We start from the raw sequence: 20389 nt of genomic DNA on the forward strand, positions 1-20389 counted from the left end.
GAGGGATTAAGGATCAAATGGGTTGCATAAAATGAACTGTAGGGAAGTTACTGAACAGGATATAAAAACAATCTACCTAAAACAATATGCTCAGATATACGTTAGGGCTGGAGAGCACATGTTCAGGATTGTTGAAGCAGGGTTTGAGACAGAAGCCTTTATGGGCAATTAAATTTACAATTAAAACAGGTTGCCAGTAAAGTTGTTGAGGCCAGACAGTATACTCATAAATAGTTTGATGCTATATAGGAAAGATCAGGTATTCAGGATGGATAAAGCTTCAAGACAATCTCAAGACATAACTGGAATGTAAAAAAGTATTTTCAAGAAATGATTGAATTTATTTTGGCCAGGCCATCATTGTTGTTCCATTTGTTTGGTCAGTCATTAGACCATCTGAGTGGCATTGCTGCTTTTTTAATAATGAGTGGAATAATGTCCCACCAGAGACACCAATAATGTTACCAATCGGCACCAGAGACGCCAATAATGTTGCTCTTCTTAATGAGTGGAATACTATTCCACCAGCGTCAACAATAATGTTGCCAAGTCTGGGGTATCTACTTTAGTCAGATATTAGTCTGACCGTTAATAATGAGGATATTGCTTTCAGAGTCGCCAGGTATTAAATGATATCACCACAAGGTTCAACTGGATATTGATCAAAGACCCAACAACGAGTCAGTTAGTTCAAGTTCAATAATAGTTTATTTACAGACAATATTAACTCACACATGCAACATAAAAGCACTACAAGCTAAATTATACCTAACACTACAACAACCTGTACTTAACTTCAGGCACCCGGCTTTGGCGGAGGAACAAGGCCTTTGTTTGGATCTGGAGTGGCTGGGTCTGGAGAAGTAACTTTGGTTCTGCTGGGCTCATCAGTCTGGTAGCGATCGTTGATCTTGAACTTACTTCTGGTTGTGGTGCTGCAGTTAGCTTCAGGTAGAGGCCGGTCCGAAGAGTGCCGGTGTGCCAGTGCCAAAGACATCAAACACATCGCAGTGTCTGTCTTTATCCGTTGAGGTTTCACGCACTTTTGGGCGGTCCTCAGCTTTGGACCCAATAATTCAGCAGGCTTCGATTACTGTCTTTGATTTGAGCCAATAAAGGGGTGGGTGCCTTGATGGCTGGGTGTGTCCTGAGCTGTCATCGACCGTGGCTGTTTGGGCTTCCTGGGTGAAGGGAGTGGCACCAATGTGTCTGGAATTGTATCGGATACCTGAGTACCAGTCCTTTGTCCTGGGGAAATGGGCCATTAGAATGCAAATTGGCTCGGGGTTTCAATACTGTCTGGTTCTCTGTCAGCAAATATACATTCAGGCTCTGAGTTTGCCTGAATCCTGCATTGGCCATATTTCCCTTGTGTCTTTGTAAGTGGATATCCCAGATGGCTACAGCATTTCCAGTAATAAGAAACAATTGAAGCAGATGTGTGTTTAATAAAACTTGAAATGAATTTAAATATTCTGTCGAAAACAAACTTCAAACACAATAAGCTGTACTGGAGCTTCCTGCAAATGAAATGTCTGGTTCAAGAGCCGATGCCCATTTTTCACCTTGCAGACCCACAAATAAGGGGGGCAGAGTAAGAGTCCCATGATGTGTATGGAATTGCTCTTGGTCCAGGGCTATATTCTGAATGTTTGAATTTCATTTTTATACCAAGTGGCCACAACTGTGACTTGAAATTGATCATTCTAATAGCGCTGAACTTTGACCAATTCTAAAAATGAATAATTATCTTCATTTATGAATAATCTTTATTATTGTCACAAGTATGGCAGGAGGGTGGGCACCGGAGCAATAGGTCAGAAGGTGAAAGCATTGAGGGAGAATGAGGGAATAGGGCCAGTATGTCTCTGAGGCAGAGCAGAAAGGGAGATGTTGCTGAACACAGCGGGTCTGGTGGCCTGAAGTGCATATGTTTTAATGCAAGAAGTATTACGGGTAAGGCAGTTGAACTTAGAGGTTGGATTAGTACTTGGAAGTATTATGCTGTTGCCATTACAGAGACCTGGTTGAGGGAAGGACAGGATTGGCAGCTAAACGTTCCAGGATTTGGATGTTTCAGGCGGGATAGAGGGGGATGTAAAAGGGGTGGCGGAGTTGCGCTACTGGTTAGGGAGACTATCACAGCTGTACTACGGGAGGACACCTCAGAGGGTAGTGAGGCTATATGGGTAGAGATCAGGAATGAGAAGGGCGCAGTCACAATGTTGGGGGTTTACTACAGGCCTACCAACAGCCAGCGGGAGATAGAGGAGCAGATAGGTAGACAGATTTTGGAAAAGAGTTTTTTTTAAAAACAGGGTTGTTGTGATGGGAGACTTCAACTTCCCCAATATTGACTGGGACTCGCTTAGTGCTAGGGGCTTAGACAGGGCAGAGTTTGTAAGGAAGATCCAGGAGGGCTTCTTAAAACAATATGTAGACAGTCCAACTAGGGAAGGGGCTATACTGACTTGGTATTGGGGAATGAGCCCGGCCAGGAGGTGGAAGTTTCAGTAGGGGAGCATTTCGGGAACAGTAACCACAATTCAGTAAGTTGTAAAGTGCTGGTGGACAAGGATAAGAGTGGTCCTCAGGTGAATGTGCTAAATTGGGGGAAGGCTAATTATAACAATATTAGACAGGAACTGAAGAACCTAGATTGGGGGTGGATGTTTGAGGGTAAATCAACATCTGACACGTGGGAGGCTTTCAAATGTCAGTTGAAAGGAATTCAGGACCGGCATGTTCCTGTGAGGAAGAAGGATAAATACAGCAAATTTCGGGAATCTTGGATAACGAGAGATATTGTAGGCCTCATCAAAAAGAAAAAGGAGGCATTTGTCAGGGCTAGAAGGCTGGGAACAAACAAAGCCTGTATGGAATATAAGGAAAGTAGGAAGAAACTTAAGCAAGGAGTCAGGAGGCTAGAAGGGGTCACGAAAAGTCATTGGCAAATAGGGTTAAGGAAAATCCCAAGGCTTTTTACACGTACATAAAAAGCAAGAGGGGAGCCAGGGAAAGGGTTGGCCCACTGAAGGATAGGCGAGGGAATCTATGTGTGAAGCCAGAGGAAATGGGCGAGGTACTAAATGAATACTTTGCTTCAGTATTCACCAAAGAGAAGGAATTGGTGGATGTTGAGTCTGGAGAAGGGTGTGTAGATAGCCTGGGTCACATTGAGATCCAAAAAGACGAGGTGTTGGGCGTCTTGAAAAATATTAAGGTAGATAAATCCCCAGGGCCTGATGGGATCTACCCCAGAATACTGAAGGAGGCTAGAGAGGAAATTGCTGAGGCCTTGACAAAAATCTTTGGATCCTCACTGTCTACAGGTGATGTCCCGGAGGACTGGAGAATAGCCAATGTTGTCCCTTTGTTTAAGAAGGGTAGCAAGGATAATCCAGGGAACTACAGGCCGGTGAGCCTTACGTCAGTGGTAGGGAAATTACTGGAGAGAATTCTTCGAGACAGGATCTGCTCCCATTTGGAAGCAAATGGACATATTAGTGAGAGGCAGCATGGTTTTGTGAAGGGGAGGTCGTGTCTCACTAACTTGATTGAGTTTTTCGAAGAGGTCAGAAAGATGATTGATGCAGGTAGGGCAGTGGATGTTGTCTATATGGACTTCAGTAAGGCCTTTGACAAGGTGCCTCATAAGAACATAAGAACTAGGAGCAGGAGTAGGCCATCTGGCCCCTCGAGCCTGCTCCGCCATTCAATGAGATCATGGCTGATCTTTTGTGGACTCAGCTCCACTTTCCGGCCCGAACACCATAACCCTTAATACCTTTTTTCTTTAAAAAACTATCTATCTTAACCTTAAAAACATTTAATGTAGGAGCCTCAACTGCTTCACTGGGCAAGGAATTCCATATATTCACAACCCTTTGGGTGAAGAAGTTCCTCCTAAACTCAATCCTATATCTACTTCCCCTTATTTTGAGGCTATGCCCCTTAGTTCTGCTTTCACCCGCCAGTGGAAACAACCTGCCCGCATCTATCCTATCTATTCCCTTCATAATTTTAAATGTTTCTATAAGATCCCTCCTCATCCTTCTAAATTCCAACGAGTACAGTCCCAGACTACTCAACCTCTCCTCGTAATCTAACCCCTTCAACTCTGGGATTAACCTCGTAAATCTCCTCTGCACATCCTCCAGTGCCAGTACGTCCTTTCTCAAGTAAGGAGACCAAAACTGAACACAATACTCCAGGTGTGGCCTCACTAACAGCTTATACAATTGCAGCATAACCTCCCTAGTCTTAAACTCCATCCCTCTAGCAATGAAGGACAAAATTCCATTTGCCGCCTTAATCACCTGTTGCACCTGTAAACCAACTTTCTGTGACTCATGCACTAGCACATCCAGGTCTCTCTGCACAGCAGCATGCTTTAATATTTTATTGTTTAAATAATAATCCCATTTGCTGTTATTCCTACCAAAATGGATAACCTCACATTTGTCAACATTGTATTCCATTTGCCAGACCCTAGCCCATTCACTTAACGTATCCAAATCTCTCTGCAGACTTCCAGTATTCTCTGCACTTTTCGCTTTACCACTCATCTTAGTGTCATCTGCAAACTTGGACACATTGCGCTTGGTCCCCAACTCTAAATCATCTATGTAGATTGTGAACAATTGTGGGCCCAACACGGATCCCTGAGGGACACCACTAGCTACTAATCGGCAACCAGAGAAGCACCCATTAATCCCCACTCTTTGCTTTCTATTAATTAACCAATCCTCTATCCATGCTACTACTTTACCCTTAATGCCATGCATCTTTATCTTATGCAGCAGCCTTTTGTGTGGCACCTTGTCAAAAGCTTTCTGGAAATCCAGATATACCACATCCATTGGCTCCCCGTTATCTACTGCACTGGTAATGTCCTCAAAAAATTCAACTAAATTAGTTAGGCACGACCTGCCCTTTATGAACCCATACTGCGTCTGCCCAATGGGACAATTTCTATCAGATGCCCCGCTATTTCTTCCTTGATGATAGATTCTAGCATTTTCCCTACTACCGACGTTAAGCTCACTGGCCTATAATTTCCTGCTCTCTGCCTACCTCCTTTTTTAAACAGTGGCGTCACGTTTGCTAATTTCCAATCCACCGGGACCACCCCAAAGTCTAGTGAATTTTGGTAAATCATCACTAGTGCATCTGCAATTTCCCTAGCCATCTCTTTTAGCACTCTGGGATGCATTCCATCAGGGCCAGGAGACTTGTGTCTACCTTTAGCCCCATTAGCTTGCCCATCACTACCTCCTTAGTGATAACAATCCTCTCAAGGTCCTCACCTGTCATAGCCTCATTTCTATCAATCAGTGGTATGTTATTTGTGTCTTCCACTGTGAAGACCGACCCAAAAAACCTGTTCAGTTCCTCAGCCATTTCCTCATCTCCCATTATTAAAACTCCCTTCTCATCCTCTAAAGGACCAATGTTTACCTTAGCCACTCTTTTTTTGCTTTATATATTTGTAAAAACCTTTGCTGTCTGTTTTTATATTCTGAGCAAGTTTACTCTCATACTCTATCTTACTCTTTATAGCTTTTTTAGTAGCTTTCTGTTGCCCCTTAAATATTTCCCAGTCCTCTAGTCTCCCACCAATCTTTGCCACTTTGTATGCTCTTTCCTTCAATTTGATACTCTCCCTTATTTCCTTAGATATCCACGGTCGATTTTCCCTCTTTCTACCGTCCTTCCTTTTTGTGGGTATAAACCTTTGCTGAGCACTATGAAAAATCGCTTGGAAGGTTCTCCACTGTTCCTCAACTGTTCCACCATAAAGTCTTTGCTCCCAGTCTACCGTAGCTAGTTCTTCTCTCATCCCCTTGTAATCTCCTTTGTTTAAACACAAAACACTAGTATTTGATTTTACCTTCTCACCCTCCATCTGTATTTTAAATTCCACCATATTGTGATCGCTCCTTCCGAGAGGATCCCTAACTGTGAGATCATGAATCAATCCTGTTTCATTACACAGGACAAGATCTAGGACCGCTTGTTCCCTCGTAGGTTCCATTACATACTGTTCTAGGAAACTATCGCGGGTACATTCTATAAACTCCTCCTCAAGGTTGCCATGACCGACCTGCTTAAACCAATCGACATGTAGATTAAAATCCCTCATGATAACTGCTGTACCATTTCTACATGCATCAGTTATCTCTTTGTTTATTGCCTGCACCACCATAATGTTACTATTTAGTGGCCGATAGACTACTCCTATCAGTGACTTTTTTGCCTTACTATTCCTGATTTCCACCCAAATAGATTCAACCTTATCCTCCATAGCACCGATATCATCCCTAACTATTGCCCGGATGTCATCCTTAAATAACAGAGCTACACCACCTCCCTTACCATCCACTCTGTCCTTCCGAATAGTTTGATACCCTCGGATATTTAACACCCAGTCGTCACCATCCTTTAACCATGTTTCAGTAATGGCCATTAAATTATAGTCATTCAGGTAAAGTACACTTATGTTGGTTTTATTACCTCTGTTTTGAATCTTAACATCTCCAATTTTACTCCTTTTAGTATTACTGGGCCTATTCACTGATCTCCCCTCAGTCACTGTATCTTGTACTGTCGCCCTTTTTGATTTTTGACTATGTCTTCTCTGTCTTGCACTTTCCCCCTTACTTCCTTTTGCTTCTGTCCCTGTTTTACTACCTTCCAACTTCCTGCATCGGTTCCCATCCCCCTGCCACATTAGTTTAAACCCTCCCCAATAGCTCTAGCAAACACTAGGACATAGGTTCCAGTCCTGCCCAGGTGCAGAACGTCTGGTTTGTACTGGTCCCACCTCCCCCAGAACCGGTCCCAATGCCCCAGGAATTTGAATCCCTCCCTCTTGAACCATCTCTCGAGCCACGCATTCATCCTATCTATCCTGACATTCCTACTCTGACTAGCTCGTGGCACTGGTAGCAATCCTGAGATTACTACCTTTGAGGTCCTACTTTTTAGTTTAACTCCTAACTCCCTGAATTCAGCTTGTAGGACCTCATCCCGTTTTTTACCTGTATCGTTGGTGCCTATGTGCACCACGACAGCTGGCTGTGTCCCCCCCCCCCCCCCCCCCCCCCCCCCCCGAATGCCCTGCAGGTAAACTTATACAACTACGATTTCAAAATAAATAAATTAGACAATGAAAGAAAAACTACTTACCAGTCACTTACCAGGGTTAAAAAGCACCTCCGAAAAAGCACCTTCTCTCACTCTGCACCGAATTACCTCACTGCACCAAATTACCAAGTTGCAATTCCCACTCTGGATGTGCATCACTCCGGCTGTGTCTCTTTGACCTGCGCAAGCTTCTTACTTGATATTCCCTTCACGACAGGCCCCTGCTCCCGCTTCCCAACGGCCGTGGTTTTTTTTTGGTTGGAGGAGGGGGTAGGGAGGGAAACACTGAGAAAGTGTTTCGGTTTTAACTGTCACTTGACAACAGCCCCTCCACAAACCACCTTCAAATTAGGCTGACCGCACTACACGTATGCAAATCTCCCCGGAACAGCCAATCAGGTGCTCTGCTCTGCTGCCCTCTGCTGGATGCTTTCCTTCACTCAAACTCCTCGGGTCACTTTTGCAGGTACACCTGCAAATTAGGCTGACCGCACTGCACGTATGCAAATTTCCCCGGAACAGCCAATCAGTACCTCTGCTCTGCTGCCCTCTGCTCATGGTAGACTGGTACAAAAGGTGACGTCATACGGGATCAGGGGTGAGCTGGCAAGGTGGATACAGAACTGGCTAGGCCATAGAAGGCACAGTAGCAGCAATGGAAGGGTGCTTTTCTAATTGGAGGGCTGTGAGTAGTGGTGTTCCACAGGGATTAGAGCTGGGACCTTTGCTGTTCGTAGTATATATAAATGATTTGGAGGAAAATGTAACTGGTCTGATTAGTAAGTTTGCAGACGGCACAAAGGTTGGTGGAATTGCGGATAGTGATGAGCACTGTCAGGTGATACAGCAGGATTTAGATTGTTTGGGGACTTGTGCGGAGAGATGGCAGATGGTGTTTAATCCGGACAAATGTGAGGTAATGCATTTTGGAAGGTCTAATGCAGGTAGGGAATATACAGTGAATGGTAGAACCCTCAAGAGTATTGAAAGTCAGAGAGATCTAGGTGTACAGGTCCGCAGGTCACTGAAATTTGGGTTGGATCTAATCAATTTCTTAATGATCCCTTTGTCAATGTTCACTGCTGCCTCAACCTTTACGTTTAACTGGGGATAATGTGGAGATGATGTGTCGTGCTGAACTTCCCAATTATTCATGAAGCAACCAAATTCTTCACTCATGAATGGGAGGATCACTATAATGTCTGGAATGCCATAACAACTGAAGTGTTCTTTCAGGTATTCAACAGTCTCATTGGCAGTCAGTCACTGACATCGGCTGTTCTAATTCCCAGTAATCTGAATGGTAGATTATTGAGACAACAATAATCTATTCCAGTGAGAGTGAAGAGGTCTCTGCCAAACTTTTCCCATGTCTGTCTAGGATGTCTTGAGTCATGAGCAACTCTTTAGCTCACTTAGCTTGATGTTCATTACAAACACAGCACTAGTTCAAGTGGTGCTTGATTCTCAAGAAGCATTTCTCTTGTGTTCCACAGACTAGATTCAATTTCTTGACATCTTGCATGGATGCACTTCAGCATCTCTTTCTTCATCTCCTGAGGGATGATAACTCTAGTTCCTTAATACAAGATGGTATCTTGGGCAATTGCATCATCTCTCTGTATGCCCAATAAATGCACACTCATTGTAACAGGTGTGACTTTGATGTTTTCAGACCTCCTGCCATCACTACTTTCTGCAGCACTTGGAGAGTTGTACCTCATTGCATAGTTTGCTTGATCTGAGCAAGACTTTTTTTTCTCTGCTGCGTTGATGACTTTCGGACCATTTGATGCTATTGCTTCTTGCTGAATCTGGAAGATTTCACACTCTGTACCAGCATCTTTCTTCAGAGGCAGTGCAGCTGTTGACAGCATTCCAGTGATGTATAGCCACTTCCCCTGCTTGTACTTCACTTCCAAATGATATCCCTACAAACAAGTAACATCCTTTGCAGATGTTTTGGAGCAGAAAGCAGTGATTTGGGAAAGATGCTTTGAAGTGGTTTATGTCTCCCAAACAGGTACTGATTAAAATTCTCACAAGCAATGGCAATAGCTAAGCACACATACAATCTGTGCGCAGTGTCATTCACTACATGATAATGCAACTGGTTATCCTTGCTGCATGAGAGTTACTCCAGTCTTGTCTCGCTGGCATCATACCACAGGGTGACATTGTCATTGGCATTGTCCCTTGGCACTGGCATTGTCTCGTTAGCTATTTGATGCAAGTGAAAGCTGCTTTTTGACCTGTTCCCCAATACCACTGAACATACTTTGCAGTGATCTTGCATGGAGGTTCACACTCTGACAACAAATTGGACAAGAGCTTCGCGAGGAAGTTCACAAATCCAGCAAATTTTTGTAGTGCCTTTACATCCAATGGTTGCTGCAGGTCTGCTACATCTGTCACCTTATCAGGACTGCTACCATTTAGAAGGACAAGGACAGCAGATATCTGGAAATACCACCAGCTGGAAATTCTTCTTCAAGCCACTCACCATCATGACTTGGAAATATATCGCCGTTCCTTCACCATCACTGGATCAAATTCCTGGGATTTTCTCCCTAACAGCACTCTGGATGTACCTACACCACAAGGACTGCAGTGACTGAAGAAGGCAGCTCACCACCACCTTCTCAAGGGCAATTAGGGATGGGCAATAAATGATATCCTAGCCAATGACATCCACAATCCATATATGAATTTTTAAAAAAGGATCGGGATAATCTCCTTTTACTGTCATTACATGACCTCTGTATTTCAGACATTTTCAATTGCAGTTTTTCTTGCTTGGCTCCAGGTTAATCTGACGAGTTCTCCTAGCTGTCTCATTAAATTCTAATCCTGGCCTGCAATGGCTTCTTTCATCAATCTCCACATCCACAGACTAACTGATCATCCACAATCCTGTCTGCTCCTGGAAGAGCATTATTTTTCTCATGTTAATGGCAACGATACTCATCCGCAACAGTAGAAATGCCAAATTACAAACAATGGCATCTGTACCGCCCAAGTGACAGCCAAAACGTAGTCAGGAAACTACTGTTTTCATCCATCTTCACTTACCAGTATCCATCATTCACATCTAGGGTAGTAAAAACCTTTGCATAGTGCAAAGCTTTATCAGTTCTCTCATTAATACTCTTCAACTGATGATTAACAAGCTCAGAGCTTCTGCACTTGTCAAAAGCTTTCTTGAGAGTAAGTCTTCTCTCAGCAGATGTGCTCTCAACAGCGGGATCTCTTGTTCATAAGATAGTCCTATCTCGGATCAGATCATCCTTCAGTTTTCAAACTCTCATGATTCAGCTAGACATCTCAGTGCAGTCACATACTAATCAATATTCTCCATCTCCCTAAATTCTGATGTTACACATATTGTGCTCATAGATGGTTCAAAGTGGATATTTCATGCCTCAAAAATTTCACAAGACTAACGGTTTTGCTCCTCCATGAGGTCCAGGGTGCAATATGAAATGAAAATCGCTTATTGTCACAAGTAGGCTTCAAATGAAGTTACTGTGAAAAGCCCCTAGTCGCCACATTCCGGCGCCTGTTCGGGGAGGCTAGTACAGAAATTGAACCGTGCTGCTGGTCTGCCTTGGTCTGCTTTAAAAGCCGGCTATTTAGCCCAGTGCTAAACCAGCCTCTACTCTTTCCCAGCACTGATAAGATTTGCTACTCTTATTTGTTCAGATTTATTATCTAACTCCGCGACAATTACTTTGTTGGCTTTTGATCACAATTGGCTTGTGATCTCGCCTTTATATACACATGGTAACATCAGAGGTCACGTAACTATGGCAAGCCATAGTGCAGAAAGGCACTCGAAACAACCTGGGACCTGCCTCCTCACCCTGCCCTTGAGAGTGGAAGACAATAGCAAACTACCAGGGGCAAAAACGGCTCAGGGTGAAGCAGGCAATGAGCCAAGGAATTGCCTCCGGGCAGAACACACATGATATGAGTAGCATACTCCGTATTCATGGAATATTATAGAAAATTTACATTTAAAGTGCTTGAAAATTACAGTAAATTCTTCAAAAATAAAGCTTCAATCAAACTCCCACCATATTTTTCTCCATTCCTCTAGTTTTGATTCAAATGTCCGTCCATGACTTTGTTCAAATATCCATATTTGTTCATGAGCCCAGATAGCAAGTATTGATTGCTTATTTATCCATAGTGGATATGATAACAACCAGTCCAAAGCCCAGATGTGCTTTTTCCAGTATCAGTATTCCGGAAGCATTTTCCTTCCCTATTTACCTAATGTACCAAGCAAATTTTAAATTTGATTCTGCCAGCACTACTTGTCCCTGACCAAAGTAAAACACACAAGCTGAGCTTTTGTGCAAACCAGCAATTACATTTTGGTATTTCTAGTTTGTACAGAGCTTCCCACTGTATCAGAAATCTGTGTGACTCGAGTCCGAAAGTCAAGACATGACTTTGTAGTAACTGACACAGCACAAGGCCACACAACGTCATGGACGGCCATTTGAATCAAAACTGCAAGAATGGAGAAAAATATGATGGGAGTTTGATTAAAACTATTTTTGAAGAATTTTCAATAATTTTAAATGTAAATTTTCTACAGCCACGCTTGCAATTTCTAAGCAAGGCTTGCCCACTAGTTCCAATATTCCTGACAGTTTTCAAATCGTCCCCGCAGTAAAAGCAGGGCAAATGTGAAACCCGCAAAGCTGTCTCGTCTTGCAGAAAATCTTCTTCTGTAAACTGTTCTGCTCAATAACTTGTCCCTCATTGCTGTCAGAGCATTGCAGCTTCAATGGATGATGGATCTACCAGCGATGCAGAAGTCTCTGTCCATTCTGTGATATGAAAGGCTGCTCCTGAAGAAAGGGAGGAACAAACTTTTTCCACCTGCAGATAATCTGTTATCTTCCAGAGATGCCTGTGACTAATTCCAGATTAAATAAAGTGATGCAAATTATACGAACTGACCTGTAACAATTTTGTAACTTAAAAACAAAATTTGCTGGGGCAAAATTCCCTTGCTTGTAATGTAAACTTTACAGGTAATTGAATTCTCAATTCAAAATAATTTTTACTGTCAGTCAGTTTGTGCTGGTCAGCAGACCTGAAAAACCTAGCAACCTCTCTGTATGAAGTAAGCTGTAACGTATCAAAATACCAAGCAGTACAACATCGTGGGCCGAAGGGCCTGGTCTCTGCTGTATTTTCTTTGTTCTATGTTCTATTGCTGCGTAATTCCAGATATCATCAGCAGCAGCTGTGATTCATTATCATAAGTTAGCATTCCTCTTGTGATTGTAAATTATTTTTAACCCTTTAAATACCAGTGGCTTTCTGGAGAATTAGTGACCACGTTTTTACATTATCTGCTAAGTTATTTTCTTAACAATTTCAATATTGGGTACTGTGAGGAAGAATGAGCAAACGTGATAAGTAAAGTGCAATGAGTGAATCATGACCAGGATTCAAGTTCCATATGTTCGCTGATGACACCCAGTTCTACTTCGCTACCTCTGTTGTCAGACTCTTGTTCAACATATTGTCCAAGATGCGCTGTAATACCCCCCCAGTTAAGCATTGAGAAAACCAAAATGATTGTCTTCAATCTGCACCACAAACTACATTCCATTGCCACTCATTTTTTCCTCCTCTCTGATCATGAGCCAGATTGTTTGCAATGTGACTTTAACCAAGCTTCCAAACACAGCATAAAGACCTCTGACTTCCACCATTGTATCACCTGTCTCCACCCCTGGCTTATACATCAGCTCCTGCTTGTTTTCCCACGAATCAACCTTTCCAATGAACTTGAGACCAGCCTCCCATCTTTCAACTGTAAGGTCCCTTCCTGTTGATTCCCTTATTTCCCATTTCTTTTTTGTGGTTGTCATTTTGATCCATGGTTATTTAATGGACTTTTGCCTTTAAGTTGAGCAGACGAAGTGAGATTCTCAAAAGTTGCAAAATGGTACACTCTCATTTTGGAGATTTAGCTTTTGAACAGCAGAACTCAGACTTTCTGGTACCTGAGAGATTGGAGGGATTCGGTTCCATTGGTTAGCTGGTGGCCAATGAATTGGCCAACGGTCGTATTCTACCCAGTGAAAGGCGGTGATTAGCTCCTACCCATGTGAGATGGTTTTCAGTGAACCCAGGAAGGACAGTCAGGTCCTGGATTCTGAGAGAAGAAACTGTGAGCTGCTCTCTTTCCCTCACTCACCAGAAATGTTGCCCACCTACTGTTCTCTAAACATACAGAGGAAGTTTTGAGACCTTGATGAATCAACAGTGAACAAACACCATTACAGACTGAAAGCAAAAACATCCGACTGACGGTCTAAACTGAAGAAAGGTGTACTGGAAGACATCCATGTGAAAAGAGATTTTTAACTTATTTTCTTTACACCCCTATGTCTTGACTTGCGTGTGTGTGTGTATGGAGGGTAGGGTGTGTAGAGGGAAATTAGCACTTTCAGCAGAGGGGAAAAGTTGAGTCAAAAAATTAAATTGTTGATGAAGTACGGCTGTCTGAGGATGCTGGTGCGAGCTATGATACAAGTTGTAAAGCATGAGGTTTATAAAAATGTTTCCAATTAAGAGGCAATTTAACATGGCCAATCCACCTACCCTGCACATCTTTGGGTTGTGGGGGTGAGACCCTCGCAACACGGGGAAAATGTGCAAACTCTACACGGACAGTGACCTAGGGCCGCAGTTAACCACTGTGCCACCCCATAAAACATTAGTTAAGAGCTGCAGTTTTCCCACAAAGTAAGCTTACTGGTTCTTGGCTAAGTTAACAGCTGGAGGAATTGAACAAACAGCAGGAGTTTCTTAACAAGTGTGAATTAAGGATAAACTCTCAATTCACTATGAGCCACACGATCCTCTTGGGATTAGTAGCAGGGCAATGTTGGCACAGGTCTATCTCGTGTGGATCAAATAGTGAGAGGCATAAGTCGACCTATAGAGACTGGAGTTATGATGTGGATGTAATTGTCTTGTGCACTCAATATTACATTGATAGTGCTACTCAAGAACACTGTTCAAACAACAATTTAAATAACTTCATGTTTTTTTTCTTATTTAATGTTAATACCGCAGTTTTGTAATGGGTATATTCCCATAAAGGGTATCAGCCGTTTCACTCCTCCCCAAGAACTTTGCTTTAGATCACATTGAATTCTTTCCAATATAGAATATTGTAAAATGGAACCTGAGTTTTGCAGTGCAGGTACCAAGAAGGTATCGTACATCTAGTTATTTTTGGATATGGTAGCGAAGTGTCAACACACCTGTCATTTCACCAATCGTAGAGTTTCCCTGCCTACAATCACTGACAGGAGTTAATCTTTTTTGCGTGCAGTACTTAATAGAAATCCACTGAGATGGGCAGAAGAATAATGATATCTGCAAAAGCTGAAGTGCTCCCAGTTAGCCTGTTAGGAGCATATGACGTCTGCTGCCATCTATTTGATTGAATCATCTGACTGCAAGAGTACAAATATAGAGCTGTCTCTAGCCTTCAATGCATCATCTGCCTTTAAGTGATACACCCTTCCCCCTCTTCAGATGTATGCTTGTGTTTATAGTATGTCTATATATTTTGTAGTTTTAGCTTCTAATTTTTCATGCAAAATGCTCCAAATCTCCACAATGATTGACCTGTTACTTGGTCCATTTTATTCATGATCTGGCCAGAGAATTGCTGGAAACACACCTGTTTATAGATGGCAATTATTTTGGCCATAGATCAATATCCTAATTCAGACATGAGGATAAAGGTTGAAGGCTGGGAAATTTAAATAAAATAAATTATATTCCTTGCAAGCAAATTCTAAAGGGTGTTCAGTCATTGAAACACCCTTCAAAGATTTCTATTTGATATAACTTGATTGAATACGGAGCCACGGTGGTGCAGTGGTTAACACTGCTGCCTCATGGTGCTGAGGATCCGGGTTCGTTCCTGGCCCCGGGTCACTGTCTATGTGGAGTTTGCACATTCTCCCGTGCCTGCGTGGGTCTCACCCCCACAACCCAAAGATTTGCAGGGTAGCTAAATTGCCCCTTAATTGAAAAAAAAAAGAATTAGGTACTCTAAAATAAAAAAATTAAAACTTGATGGAATACTCCTACTCTTGCTGGTAGTTAAATCCTGACCAACATCTATTCCATATGACCCGCCACATATTTTGCAGAGGCAACCTGCCATTGGCAGAAGGCGGGATCTTCTGATCCGCTATTTTCAATGGGGTTTCCCGTTTAATGCACCCTTCACCGCAGGGAAACCCGAGATGGGGGTGCACTGTTGGTAGGGCTGGGCGATCCCAACAGTAAGTGACCAGCCAGTACGTTCCAGCCATTGAGTCTAAGAAATAAGTGTCCCACGTTTGTAAGAGTGCTGATCCAGAACATAAGAACATAAGAACTAGGAGCAGGAGTAGGCCATCTGGCCCCTCGAGCCTGCTCCGCCATTCAATTAGATCATGGCTGATCTTTTGTGGACTCAGCTCCACTTTCCGGCCCGAACACCATAACCCTTAATCCCTTTATTCTTCAAAAAACTATCTATCTTTACCTTAAAAACATGTAATGAAGGAGCCTCAACTGCTTCACTGGGCAAGGAATTCCATAGATTCACAACCCTTTGGGTGAAGAAGTTCCTCCTAAACTCAGTCCTAAATCTACTTCCCCTTATTTTGAGGCTATGCCTCCTAGTTCTGCTGTCACCCGCCAGTGGAAACAACCTGCCCGCATCTATCCTATCTATTCCCTTCATAATTTTAAATGTTTCTATAAGATCCCCCCTCATCCTTCTAAATTCCAACGAGTACAGTCCCAGTCTACTCAACCTCTCCTCATAATCCAACCCCTTCAGCTCTGGGATTAACCTAGTGAATCTCCTCTGCACACCCTCCAGCGCCAGTACGTCCTTTCTCAAGTAAGGAGACCAAAACTGAACACAATACTCCAGGTGTGGCCGCACTAACACCTTATACAATTGCAACATAACCTCCCTAGTCTTAAACTCCATCCCTCTAGCAATGAAGGACAAAATTCCATTTGCCTTCTTAATCACCTGTTGCACTTGTAAACCAACCTTCTGTGACTCATGCACTAGCACACCCAAGTCTCTCTGAACAGCGGCATGCTTTAATATTTTATCGTTTAAATAATAATCCCGTTTGCTGTTATTCCTACCAAAATGGATAACCTCACATTTGTCAACATTGTATTCCATCTGCCAGACCCGAGCCCATTCACTTAACCTATCCAAATCCCTCTGCAGACTTCCAGTATCCTCTGCACTTTTCGCTTTACCACTCATCTTAGTGTCATCTGCAAACTTGGACACATTGCCCTTGTTCCCCAACTCCAAATCATCTATGTAAATTGTGAACAATTGTGGGCCCAACACGGATCCCTGAGGGACACCACTAGCTACTGATTGCCAACCAGAGAAACACCCATTTATCCCAACTCTTTGCTTTCTATTAATTAACCAATCCTCTATCCATGCTACTACTTTACCCTTAATGCCATGCATCTTTATCTTATGCAGCAACCTTTTGTGTGGCACCTTGTCAAAGGCTTTCTGGAAATATACCACATCCATCGGCTCCCCGTTATCTACTGCACTGGTAATGTCCTCAAAAAATTCCACTAAATTAGTTAGGCATGACCTGCCTTTAACGAACCCATGCTGCGTCTGCCCAATGGGACAATTTCTATCCAGATGCCTCGCAATTTCTTCCTTGATGATAGATTCCAGCATCTTCCCTATTACCGAAGTTAAACTCACTGGCCTATAATTTCCTGCTTTCTGCCTACCTCCTTTTTCAAACAGTGGCGTCACGTTTGCTAATTTCCAATCCACTGGGACCACCCCAGAGTTTAGTGAATTTCGGTAAATTATCACTAGTGCATCTGCAATTTCCCTAGCCATCTCTTTTAGCACTCTGGGATGCATTCCATCAGGGCCAGGAGACTTGTCTACCTTTAGCCCCATTAGCTTGCCCATCACTCCCTCCTTAATGATAACAATCCTCTCAAGGTCCTCACCTGTCATAGCCTCATTTCTATCAGTCGCTGGCATGTTATTTGTGTCTTCCACTGTGAAGACCGACCCAAAAAACCTGTTCAGTTCCTCAGCCATTTCCTCATTTCCCATTATTAAGACTCCCTTCTCATCCTCTAAAGGACCAATATTTACCTTAGCCACTCTTTTTTGTCTTATATATTTGTAAAAACTTTTACTGTCTGTTTTTATATTCTGAGCAAGTTTACTCTCATACTCTATCTTACTCTTCTTTATAGCTTTTTGAGTAGCTTTCTGTTGCCCCCTAAAGATTTCCCAGTCCTCTAATCTCCCAGCAATCTTTGCCACTTTATATGCTTTTTCCTTCAATTTGATACTCTCCCTTATTTCCTTAGATATCCACGGTCGATTTTCCCTCTTTCTTCCGTCCTTCCTTTTTGTTGGTATAAACCTTTGCTGAGCACTGTGAAAAATCGCTTGGAAGGTTCTCCACTGTTCCTCAACTGTTCCACCATAAAGTCTTAGCTCCCAGTCTACCTTAGCTAGTTCTTCTCTCATCCCCTTGTAATCTCCTTTGTTTAAACACAAAACACTAGTATTTGATTTTACTTTCTCACCCTCCATCTGTATTTTAAATTCCACCATATTGTGATCGCTCCTTCCGAGAGGATCCCTAACTATGAGATCATGAATCAATCCTGTCTCATTACACAGGACAAGATCTAGGACCGCTTGTTCCCTCGTAGGTTCCATTACATACTGTTCTAGGAAACTATCGCGGATACATTCTATAAACTCCTCCTCACGGTTGCCTTGACCGACCTGGTCAAACCAATCGACATGTAGATTAAAATCCCCCATGATAACTGCTGTACCATTTCTACATGCATCAGTTATTTCTTTGTTTATTGCCTGCCCCACCATCTCGTTACTATTTGGTGGCCGATAGACTACTCCTATCAGTGACTTTTTCGCCTTACTATTCCTGATTTCCACCCAAATGGATTCAACCTTATCCTCCATAGCACCGATGTCATCCCTTACTATTGCCCGGATGTCATCCTTAAATAACAGAGCAACACCACCTCCCTTACCATCCACTCTGTCCTTCCGAATAGTTTGATACCCTCGGATATTTAACTCCCAGTCGTGACCATCCTTTAACCATGTTTCAGTAATGGCCACTAAACGTGCAGGTAAGATTCATTACTATGATTAGTAAATGCAATGTTTAGGATTCTCTGCATCTGGCCTTTGCTGCATCTGCTGCAGGAGTGTATGATGCTCACCATTGCTAGGAATGGGAACAGATAAGTGAAGCATTCTTCACTCACACAGCATGAAAAGAAAACAATACAGTTTCATTTCCTGGATTGTACAATTACAAGCTTGTGTCATTATTTGTTCTCCTAATATTCTGGTATTCTTTTCGCTCCTTTAGATGTAGAAGGTGGCAGGGATCTACCACTTACTCAGCCACCTCAGGCCCACCCCTCTATTGCCAGTGGAAGCTGCCCAAGCACACCTGAACTTCGCCGACGCCAGGAGGAAGCCATGAAAAGATTGGCCACACAGGTATAACTGACAGATGAAATGAGATGGAAATTGAATGCTGACTCAGTTGGAATGTTGGAAGTTTATTTTTCATATTATATTGGCTACGGGACATTTGCCTGCTCTGGTTTTTATTAATTTAACAGCTGTTAAATGTCATTAGCCGGATATGCTTAAAGTGGAAATGATTGCAATCAATAAGACTTGGCTGTTGGTCGATCATTTTAAGAAGATAAATTCAAGTTCTAGGATACACTGCAGTATATTTTACATGACATAATAAATCCTTGTATTGACTTGAGCAAAATACCCTTTGGAGGTCACACCAATCCATTTGCCATCTTACACTTGTGACTTGCTTTATCTTGCATGCAAAATAGCGCATGTAGATAGATTTACAAAATGTGAAATTACAGCATAATTTTTCACTCTGGAATGGGCTATATATTTCTTCTTGCTTTGTCCTCTCAGTTGCGCTAATATCATGTGCAATTCATTTGGTGGAGCTTGTTTCTCTTTTTGGAAAAAAACCCTCAGCCCACAGCATCCATATTTGCATAAACCTACGTTTATTCTCCACATGTTGGTGTGATTTATGCGATGACCACTATAATGTAGTAGTATTATTAAAGAGGCAACATTTTTATTCTGTGCACTTCAATGAGGTGTACATTAGTGAGTGAGTATAGTAGTTTCTGTTTGAAATGGACAGAGCACATTATGATGCTATAATTGGCAATTTTCAAATTGGCATAAATGAAAATGGTTAATGGCTATTGTTTTTCGTCCAATATGGATGACTACCCATTTTAAACATGGTTATTTTAAGTGGATATATGTGGTGTGGATGGTATTTGGAAATTATAGTCTCTCATCAATGAAGGTGATGCTTTATGCTTGGACATGATTCTTCTAGTCCTATAAGCTTTAAACTAATGCAACTATTTAGTGTGAACCTTATTTATGTATGTTGACAAGGTATCCAACCTTTAAGGCACATTTTCCCATCGACCCTGAGCCCGCTAACCTAAATTGGCTCCCAGTTGAGCAGCGCCTGAATTTAAAATTCTTTGTTTTCAGATCACTCCACAATTTCATCCCTCCCTTTCTCTGTCATTTCCTCCAACCCTGCAGCGCTCCAAAATATCTAGGTTCCTGTAATACTGCCTTGTTGAGCATCAACAATTTTAATTTTAATTGTTCCAGCATTGGAGGCCATGCCTTCAGCTAAGCTTAGGAATTCCCACCCTAGAACTACAGTCCAAAGGACATCTAACCTGCTAAATCTGTGCCAGGTCACCACAAGAGTAATTCACGAACTTCCAGTCTATTGCCTTTTTGCTATAGCCTCCAAATTTTTCCTCATTAGATAATCTAATTCTCTTGTGAAAGCCATGATTGAATCTGTTTCCACCACCCTCTCAATGCATTCCAGATACTAAATAACCTGCCATGTAAAATCTTTTTTCTCATGTTGCCATAGCTTCTTTTTCCAATTACTTCAAATCATTGTCTCTGGGTCTCGATCTTTTCTCCAGTGGGAGCCGTTGCCCAGATCCCTCATGATTTTGAATACCCCTGTTATATCTCTTCCCAACCTTCCCTTCTCCAAGGAGAACAACCCCATCTTCTCCAGTCTAT

The 20389-nt window shown here is 42.4% G+C and overlaps 1 protein-coding gene across 17 annotated transcripts in view; it reads left to right on the top strand.

The window, feature by feature from the left end:
- Nucleotides 1–20389, top strand: part of tanc2a (tetratricopeptide repeat, ankyrin repeat and coiled-coil containing 2a) — a 1067833-nt gene that overhangs the window by 868033 nt on the left and 179411 nt on the right. For all 17 annotated transcript variants that reach the window (XM_038778854.1, XM_038778853.1, XM_038778860.1 and 14 more), the window contains one exon: nucleotides 18636–18769. In XM_038778854.1, coding sequence (XP_038634782.1) covers nucleotides 18636–18769 — 134 coding nt within the window. The remainder of the gene's footprint in view (nucleotides 1–18635; nucleotides 18770–20389) is intronic.

Source organism: Scyliorhinus canicula, chromosome 19, assembly GCF_902713615.1.
Source record: "Scyliorhinus canicula chromosome 19, sScyCan1.1, whole genome shotgun sequence".
In the NCBI taxonomy this organism is placed as follows: Eukaryota; Metazoa; Chordata; class Chondrichthyes; order Carcharhiniformes; family Scyliorhinidae; genus Scyliorhinus; species Scyliorhinus canicula.